The sequence below is a fragment of the Rana temporaria genome, chromosome 3 (genome assembly GCF_905171775.1).
Source record: "Rana temporaria chromosome 3, aRanTem1.1, whole genome shotgun sequence".
In the NCBI taxonomy this organism is placed as follows: Eukaryota; Metazoa; Chordata; class Amphibia; order Anura; family Ranidae; genus Rana; species Rana temporaria.
The window spans coordinates 253,432,942-253,442,476 of record NC_053491.1 but is presented as its reverse complement, the minus strand read 5'-3'; the positions used below and the strand labels follow the sequence as shown (position 1 = coordinate 253,442,476).

The window sequence follows — 9,535 nt, the reverse complement described above, 5'->3', positions numbered from 1 at the left end:
CCTTCCCACCCATTGTCATATGATCTCCGCAGGAGGCATCTCCCATCCTGGGCAGGCGTCATATGACGTCCTCGGCCTCCTGGCCATCTAGGGGGCGCGCGCGCCCGCTGCGTCGCTCAGGAGTCGATGCACGTTCCCGGCGGACGCAATGTCCGCCGGGCACCCGCGATTGCCGGTAACAGAGCAGGGACATGGATCTGTGTGTGTAAACACACAGATCCACATCCTATCAGATGAGAAGAGACCAATGGTGTGTTCCCAGTACAGAGGATCTCTGATTGGTCTCCTCCCTTTGTGAGTCCCCCCTACAGTTGGAATTACTCCCTAGGTAACGCATTTAACCCCTTCCCTGCCAGTGACATTTATACAGTAATTGGTGCATTTTTATAGAAATGATCGCTGTATAAATGTGAATGGTCTCCAAATAGTGTCAAGTGTTCGATATGTCCGCCACGATAAAAATCGCAGATCACTGCCATTACTAGTAAAAAAATAATAGTAATTAAAATGCCATAAATTTATCCCCTATTTTGTAGACGCAACTTTTGCGCAAACCAATAAATCTACGCTTATTGTGATTGAATTTTTTAAAGAATACATATAGGCCTACTGAGGAAAAACAATTTTATTTTTTTATTTTATTTTAAATCGTGATATTTTAAGCAAATAGTAAAATTTTTTATTATTTTTCCAAACTTGTCACTCTTTTGTTTATAGCGCAATAAATAACCGCAGAGGTGATCAAATACCACCAAAAGAAAGCTCCATTTGTGTGTGTGTGGGAATGATAAACATTTTATTTGGGTAAAGTGTTGCATGACCATGCAATAGTCATTCAAAGTGTGACAGCGCTGAAAATTGGCCTGGGCAAGAAGGGGGTGAAAATGCCCAGTATTGAAGTGGTTAAAGTTGAAGCAAGTGTAAATGAGCTCTAACTTCACCTTTCCTTTCACTTTAAATAGTTTACTTGACCCAAACAATCCTATTACCTTTATTTCTTGTGCCTACTTGGAGCACCCTATAAGCTCTATGTGGCATCAGCTACCTACAGTATACAGCAGTGGCATGGGGTTTCACCCCCGCACTCCCAAAACAAAACGGGCTGAACACCACTCGGCCATTCTCAGGAAGCTTTGTATTTTGTGAATGAGTACAGGGTTTCCTCTGGCTCAGTTGAAGGGGCAGGTGGATGATGTAACAATCTGAGTGCTTCCTGTGAATGATTAGGAAGCACTCGGTTTTGTTCCGCTGGATGTGCATGATACATGATGTGACCGGTTTGGGCAACTGTCCATTTCTTTATTGCTTTGTACAGGCTTCTCCGCCGTAGCTGCTCGCATTTACCTGTGATTCCAGCTAAAGCAATCTACTGTATGCCCCAAGTTACCTGTTTGAATGTTGCCTCAATACTCAAGGAATGAAAATGTGCCTCTGCCTTAGCTGTAACCTGGGAGCAACATTTAAGCACGCATATTGCAACCACCCCCATGTGATAACGTATTGGCTGTTCAATAACGGGAGGTTTTAACAGGAAACTTTGTATCCAAGTCCTCCAGTAATGTAGTTTCTGATACAGAAGCAAACGGGGAACTGTGTCAGTTGGATATATTATTGTAAGCAATCCTGACTGACCTCTCTGGTGTAAAAGTAATTTTAGCTAAATATTCTATTCCTTTGTACACCACCTCTCCATCTATATGTTTGGGGTGGTATGGAAGTTCACCATATACAGTATATAGCAATGTCGCCTGCTCACATCAGTCACTCCATCTACTGAATGCCGGTAATTCCCCTTTGATGAAATGGCACATGCATGGCCTGTCAAGTTTAAGCGCATAAGCCTTAGTTGCATGACTTCATTTATCCCTAGTGCATTGAGAACAATGCGCTTGCATCCCTGTCACAGGCAAAAGCTTGTTTAAAGCGTATTTATGGTCAAAATGTAAAATCTTATATTCAGTTCCACGTTGTATTTCAATTATTTCTAGCCTGCTGCTATTTTGAACAATCTTGGTATTTGTAAACTTTGTGAAGATCCCTCACACATTTTCTGCCCTAAAGGGGTTGTAAAGTTAAAAAAAAAATTCCCATGAATAGCTTCCTTTACCTCAGTGCAGTCCTCCTTCACTTACCTCATCCTTCGATTTTGCTTTTAAATGTCCTTATTTCTTCTGTGAAATCCTCACTTCCTGTTCTTCTGTCTGTAACTCCACACAGTAATGCAAGGCTTTCTCCCTGGTGTGGAGTGTCGTGTTCACCCCTCCCTTGGACTACAGGAGAGTCGGGATGCTCTCTACGTTGCAGATAAAGGAGCTGTGTGTTAGTGGGCGTCCTGGCACTCCTGCTCGCCCCCTTCCCCCACAGGAGGCTTTCTCCACACCAGGGAGAAAGCCTTGCATTACTGCGTATAGTTACAGACACAAGAACAGGAAGTGAGGATTTCTCAGAAGAAATAAGGACATTTATAAGCAAAATGGAAGGATGAGGTTAGTGAAGGAGGACTGCACTAAGGTAAAGGAAGCTATTTAGGGAAACGTTTTTTTACCTTTACAACCCCTTTAAATGCTGTGACACATATTCACTATAGCCTGTGAGTAGGCAATGCTGGCACACATTTCACAGAGCCTGCCTTCTGAACTACAGAGGTGCTGAGGAGTTTCAGGAGGTGGAGTCAGTACAGGAATCGCTGATTGCAGGTGTTTCTTCTGATTAGGAGATCCGTCAGATTTTGTAACAGAAGTGACATTCCGTCGCCGCCATCTTTCTACACCCTGCGCTCATCCATAGTAAGGATACAGTGAGAAGGTGGAAAGTGGACATCTTGTTCCACCCACCGGTAGCTTGCATTTCACACTTATTTGAAAACTGTATTAAAAATCAGTGGGACTGTTTGGGTGTTGGATGTTTGGATGTTGAATTTTAAAAGCAGCGGCAAGCCTGATAAAGGTTTGCTAATATGACATAACACCACTGCTTTGAAAAATCAACATCAAAACGTCTTACGGATTTTAAAATACTAAATTTAACTATATAAGCTTAGTTTACTGTTAAAATAAGTGTGAAATGCAAGACTCCGGTGGGTCTAACAAGATGTCTGTTTGCTGCCTTCTCACTGTATCCTTACTGGTCCACAGTGCGGGGTGCAGCAAGATGGTGGAGACAGAATGTCACTTCCGTTACCAAATCTGACGTGTCGGCTAATCTGTCGAAACACAGGCAGCAAGGCACCATTGGATATGTAGTCCTTTATATAATAAACGTGAAAAATAGAGGAGAAGCTGCCAAGCATGCAGGGAATTCAGGAAGTTGTGGAAGGATATGGTCAGCAGACAGGCAGAACTCGCAACATGAAAGGAGATTTCAAGTAAGCTTACAGTATCTCAAAAGTGAGTACACCCCTCACATTTTTGTAAACATTTTATCATATCTTTTCATGTGACAACTCTGAAGAAATTACACTTTGCTACAATGTAAAGTAGTGAGTGTACAGATTGTATAACAGTGTAAATTTGCTGTCCCCTTCAAATGACTCAACACGGCCATTAATATCTAAACTGCTAGTAATAAAAGTGAGTAAATTCTGCCCAATTAACCATTTTTCCTCCCCGGTGTTATGTGACTCCTTATTGTTACAAAGTCTCAGGTGTAAATGGGGAGCAGGTGTGTTACATTTGGTGTTATCGCTCTCACTCTCTCATACTGGTCACTGGAAGTTTAACATGGCAAAGAACTCTCTGAGGATCTGAAAAAAAAGAATTGTTGCTCTATATAAAGATGGCCTATGCCATGGGTGCTCAACCTGTGGCTCTCCAGCTGTTGCAAAACTACAATTCCCATAATGCCTCAGCCTTTGGGAGACATGCTTGTACCTGTCAGCGGCTTGCAATGCCTCATGGGAATTGTAGTTCCGCAACAGCTGGAGAGCCACAGGTTGAGCACCCATGGGCCCTATGCTATTAGAAGATTGCAAAGACCCTGAAAGTGAGCCGCAGCACGGTGGCCAAGATCATACAGCGGTTCACCGAGACAGGTTCCACTCAGAACAGGCCTCGCCATGTTCGACCAAAGAAGTTGAGTGCACGTGCTCCGCGTCCTATCCAGAGGTTGTCTTTGAGAAATAGGTGTATGAGTGCTGCCAACATTGCTGCAGCGTTTGAAGGGGTGGGGGGTCAGCCTGTCAGTGCTCAGACCATGTGCCGCACACTGCATAAAATTGGTCTGTATGGCTGTCGTCCCAGAAGGAAGCCTCTTCTAAAGAGGATGCACATAAAAGCCCGCAAACAGTTTGCTGAAGAGAAGCAGACTAAGGACATGGATTACTGGAACCGTGTCCTGTAGTCTGAGACCAAGATAAACTTATTTGGTTCAGATGGTGTCAAGCATGTGTGGCAACCAGGTAAGGAGTACAAAGACAAGCGTGTCTTGCCTACAGTCAAGCATGGTGGTGGGAGTGAATGGTCTGGGGCTGCATGAGTGCCGCTGGCCCTGGAAAACTACAGTTCTTTGAGGGAATCATGAATGCCAACATGTACTGTGACATACTGAAGCAGAGCATGAATCCCCCTCCCTTCAGAGGTTGGACCACAGGGCAATATTCCAACATAACAACCCCAAATACACCTCCAAGACGACCATTTCCTTGCTAAAGAAGCTGAGGTAAAGGTGATGGACTGGCCAAGCATGTCTCCAGACCTAAACCCTATTGAGCATCTGTGGGGCATCCTCAAACGGAAGGAGGAGCAGCACAAGGTCTCCAACATCCACCAGCTTCGTGATGCCATCATGAAGGAATGGAAGAAGACTCCAGTAGCAACCTGTGAAGCTCTGGTGAACTCCATGCCCAAGAGGGTTAAGGCAGTGCTGGAAAATAATGGGGCCCAATTTGGACGTTTTCACTTAGGGGTGCACTTACTTTTGTTGCCATCGGTTTAGACATTAATGGCTGTGTGTTGAGTTATTTTGAGGGGACAGCAAATTTACACTGTTATACAAGCTGTACACTCACTACTTTACATTGTAGCAAAGTGTCATTTCTTCAGTGTTGTCACATAAAAAGATATAAAATATTTACAAAAATGTGAGGGGTGTACTCACTTTTGTGAGCTACTGTATATTGGGTTGTCAAAAATACCTATTGTTTGTATTGCTGTTGCAATACCGGGCCTATATAAGCAAAACAATCATGCTTGCAAATGCATTCCACTTGAAAATCAAACTTTTTTTTTTCTTTTTTTTTTGTTTATGAACAAATAATGGGATTCTTTTTTTAATTATTTATTAACCTACTTTTAGGATGGCGCAGCAGCAGCAGCAACAACAACAGGCTCTGCGGTTTCGTGGTCCTACACCTCTCCCAGCTGCTGTTTTACGAGGCCCACCTCCTCTCTTGCGTCCACCACCTCCTTTCGGTATGATGCGAGGACCTCCGCCACCACCACGGCCTCCATTTGGACGTCCTCCTTTTGATCCCAATATGCCACCAATGCCACCGCCTAGTGGCATTCCACCTCCAATAGGTCCTCCTCATCTTCAGGTAACTATTTGAATAGTTTTTTACATTGCCTTGAAAATCGCTGTCAGTGTTAGGCTGTGTGGTGACTGTTGGAAGCTATTTCTGTCCTGTTTTATGCTTCCTAAATAACTTATTTTCTTTTAGCCACATGGGATCCTAATATAAGCGGTGTATTTGAGCACAAAACTACAACGCCAAATCCAATAAAGTTGGGACGCTGTGTAAAATTCACATAACATAATGCAATGATTTTCAAATATCCTAATCCAATATTTCATTCACAATAGAAAATTGAAAACATTCCATGTCTAAATTAAAAAAATATATACTGTTGTGAGAAAAAAGGTAATTTTTTAAATTGATGGCAGCAACACGTCTCAAAGTGGAGACAGAGCCTGCAGACTCGCTCTGTGCCTAACTGCAAACCTCCAGTAATGGCACTTTTTCGGTCTGCTATAGAAAAACCAGGATTGTATCTATATTGCTTTCTGTTTCAGGAAAGTTTTTTATGATCTTGGGATACTCTGTGGTTTTAAAATGTCAAGTTTGTTTTTGGCAACACTACATTTAGTTTTCAGTTATATTAAAGCACTGCTTGATTTAGATAATTGAACACATTTTCTTCCTCTAAAGTGTGTGTCCGTCCCATTTTTCTTACTATTCCATTAGCGACTTTCAGACTGAGATCATTTTACTAAAAACTAGTGTGGTGTTTTTTTTTTTTTTTTTTTACTTTGGACATAATAGAGCAGATTAAAAACCTAGAAGTATGATGAGTAGGGGTGTGTGGTGTTATATATATATATATATATATATATATATATATATATATATATATATATATATATATATATATATATATATATATATATATATATATATATATATATATATATATATATATATATATATATATATATATATATTTTTTTTGGGGGCTTTTTTTTCCCCTTTCTATTCCTCACTTTTGGTCTAGTGTTGCGGTGTAGCCAGCCTCGCTGGAAAATTGTGGGGTGTGGAAAAGGACAGACTAGGTTTCACGGCTTCAGAACCACAAATGTAAAGGTATATTTAGGTGACTGCTATCCACTTTTGGGGACAGTTTTAAACTGCAGATTTATTCCATGTAATAAACGAAAATTCCAGGTAGGCAATGGTGTACTTGACAGCTGTGTTCACCTTGCATTACATAGCAACATTCACATCTGCATTGTGCATACAGTGATTTTGGTCGCAATAGGCATTTATTTGAATGGCCAGAATCATCACAAGCTGTATACTCGTATCCATATTCAAATAAAAAAAAAAAAAAACTGAAGCTGGTTGTGTTACTAGACTGAGTACATGTGATGTCTGCCTTCCAGTGGAATAAATAGATTGCATAGGTGCTCTAATACCTCTCCACTCTACCCAAAACTAAAAGGAGTGGGGGGGGTTTGCATCTAGTTGCACTTTAAGTGAATTGCTGTGGCTCGAAATTAGCCGACAACCTGAACTTGTCACTGTTTTAGTAGGTGCTCTACTTTAATTGTATACATCTTAAGAGCCTTTAGCCAGCATCTGTGATGTGGATGATTACTTTTTTCCAGACAATAACTGGTTTAAATGTGTTTGCCTTTTTTTTTTTTTTCTTCTCTGTGACTATAAGTAAATATCTTAATGGTGTGCTTATTGGACATGATGGATGAAAGGCTGTGTGCTATATTAGGACTGCTTCACACCTGCAGAGTTTTCCCATGGACTTCAAATTTGTCTCGCAGCATTGATGCACTTTCAGAAAGCACACCAAAAACTTCTGCATCCGACAAGCAAGCGGCAGACTGCGGGGCATAGTTGAAGTGTATGGAAAAGCACCGCTAACCCTGCACAAAAGCTGTGCTTTGCCCAAAGAGCAGCAGGGCAGTGTGAAGCTTCTCTGAATCATTGTAAAGCTTTCTCCACATATCACTTGGTAACCAAAAAAAGTGGAGACAGAGCAAAAAAAGCTGACATAGTAAGTGGTGCTAACAAGGAACAGCTGGAAGAACATTTAGGAACTAATTGGGTTAATTGGTAACAGGGTAGTAACACGATTGGGTATAAAAGAGCATGTTAGAACCTCTCATTGGCATTGCTCATGACACCCAAATTTTCATCCAAATGGGCCTGTTGGACCCACTTAAGACAACAAATCCACTGCCGACACCCCATTCATCTGACACTACTCTATCTTTACCTACACCATGCCATAATCCGATCCAAAACCGATAACCCCCACTAATCATCACCAATAACATAATTTATGACTATATTAGACATAAACCCAAAAAACTCCCAACCAACCCCCCTCCCGCCTTTCCCAACAGAGGAAGAGAGATGGACAGCATCCACCACCTCCGTTCCCCTTACCCCTTTTATCCTTCTTATAAAACCCTCACCACTCCCTGCATCCACCCCCCACAAGACCTCTGAATACCCTTTCAGTTATATAGAAACTCATGCCCTAACCTTAACTTAGAATCCTCCATACTAACTGAATCATATGCTTGACACTCTGACCTAACTTGAAGTTGCCTCTTGCATATAAACGATCACACCATAACTTATCACGAATCCCAAACACTCAAATAAGTAATCGGAGTCTACGAAAGCTACCAAGCTCTTAATTCTACGGAAATAGGATTCTTTCTTAATATTCCACTGTTAGTTGATATATTGATGTCAACAGTCTAAAAGCTAAGATGTTGCACTACCACGTATATATTGTCATATCATCTGTACTATATGTTTTTGTAATACACACCATCTTGCTTGTTCTCTTTTATTACTAATAAAAACCATATGGGGGGGAAAAAAGGAGCATGTTAATTTGGCGTTAAATTAATATAACAATGTTGTTTATGTTCAATCCGCTGTATACATATTGTAAAATGTTTACGATTGTATGTTTAATATGTTTCAAAAAAATTAATACAAAAGCTGTATCTACAAATTGTGGAATCATTTTAGAATAATGTTCATCAATATAAAATTGCAAAGACTTTAAATATATTATTTACAGTGCATAATATGGAAAGAGTCTAAAAATCTAGAGAAATCTTTGCGCAAGGCACAAGGCCAAAGTGCAATATTAGACGCCTGTTATATTCGGACCCTCAGGTGGCACTGCATTATAAACCAACACGATTTTATGATGGACATCACTGCCTGGCCTAAAAAATACTTCCAAAAATCACTGTCTCTGAACACCATGCCATCCAAAATGCATCTAAACATGATCCTGAAACTCTGCTGTCTTCTCTAGGCCAACGCTCCGTTAAAATGGTCTGTTGCAAAGTGGAAAACTGTTCTGTGGTTAGACAAATGAAATTTTGACATTCTTTTTGGACCTTCTGGCTTGTTATCAGTGCTCAAAAGCCTACATCGCTGATGGTATAAGGGTGGGCAGCTTGCACATCTGGAAAGGGCACCATCAATGCTGAAAGATTTCTATGTTTTAGAGCAGCATATGTTGCCATCCAGATGACATCTTTTTCAGGGAAGCTAAATTGCATCTATGAGATCAGTATGGTTTAAACCTTCTGTGGTGCTGCAGCCAAATTCCCCCTCCCCCCCAGCCCCTGTTTTACTTACCTGACCCCGATCTTTTTCCGGCTGGGAACGAGCGCACTAGCTGGTGTCTTGTGTCCTGATTGGATAGATTGATGGCAGCGCAGCCATTGGCTCCCGCTGTTGTCAATCAAATCCAGTGACGCCGGGGGGTGGGGCCGAGTCCTGCATTCTGTGTGTATGGACACAGATGAGGGACTCGGGAGTGGACACTCCATGCAGGGAGGGAGCCCAGGACAGGAGGCCCGGGGCCACTCTCTGCAAAACTGTGCAGTGGAGGAGGTATGACGTGTGTGGTTTTTTTATTTGGTAAACAAGGGTTTACAACTCCTTTTTAAAGGTAGAAGAGTTCCGGTGCTTAACTGGCCTGCCTGCAATCCAGACCTTTTCACCAATTGAAAATACTTGGTGCTTTTTCAAACAAAAAAAATGCAA

The 9,535-nt window shown here is 41.6% G+C and overlaps 1 protein-coding gene and 1 non-coding gene across 8 annotated transcripts in view; both read left to right on the top strand.

Annotated features, from left to right (window-relative positions):
• TCERG1 (transcription elongation regulator 1) overlaps window positions 1-9,535 on the top strand; it is an 87,919-nt gene that overhangs the window by 8,368 nt on the left and 70,016 nt on the right. For all 7 annotated transcript variants that reach the window (XM_040344579.1, XM_040344577.1, XM_040344576.1 and 4 more), the window contains exon 2: window positions 5,293-5,533. In XM_040344579.1, coding sequence (XP_040200513.1) covers window positions 5,293-5,533 — 241 coding nt within the window. The remainder of the gene's footprint in view (window positions 1-5,292; window positions 5,534-9,535) is intronic.
• LOC120934207 lies at window positions 5,910-6,039 on the top strand. Its single transcript, XR_005748352.1, has one exon. It is a non-coding gene; the product is annotated as a small nucleolar RNA SNORA77 (small nucleolar RNA).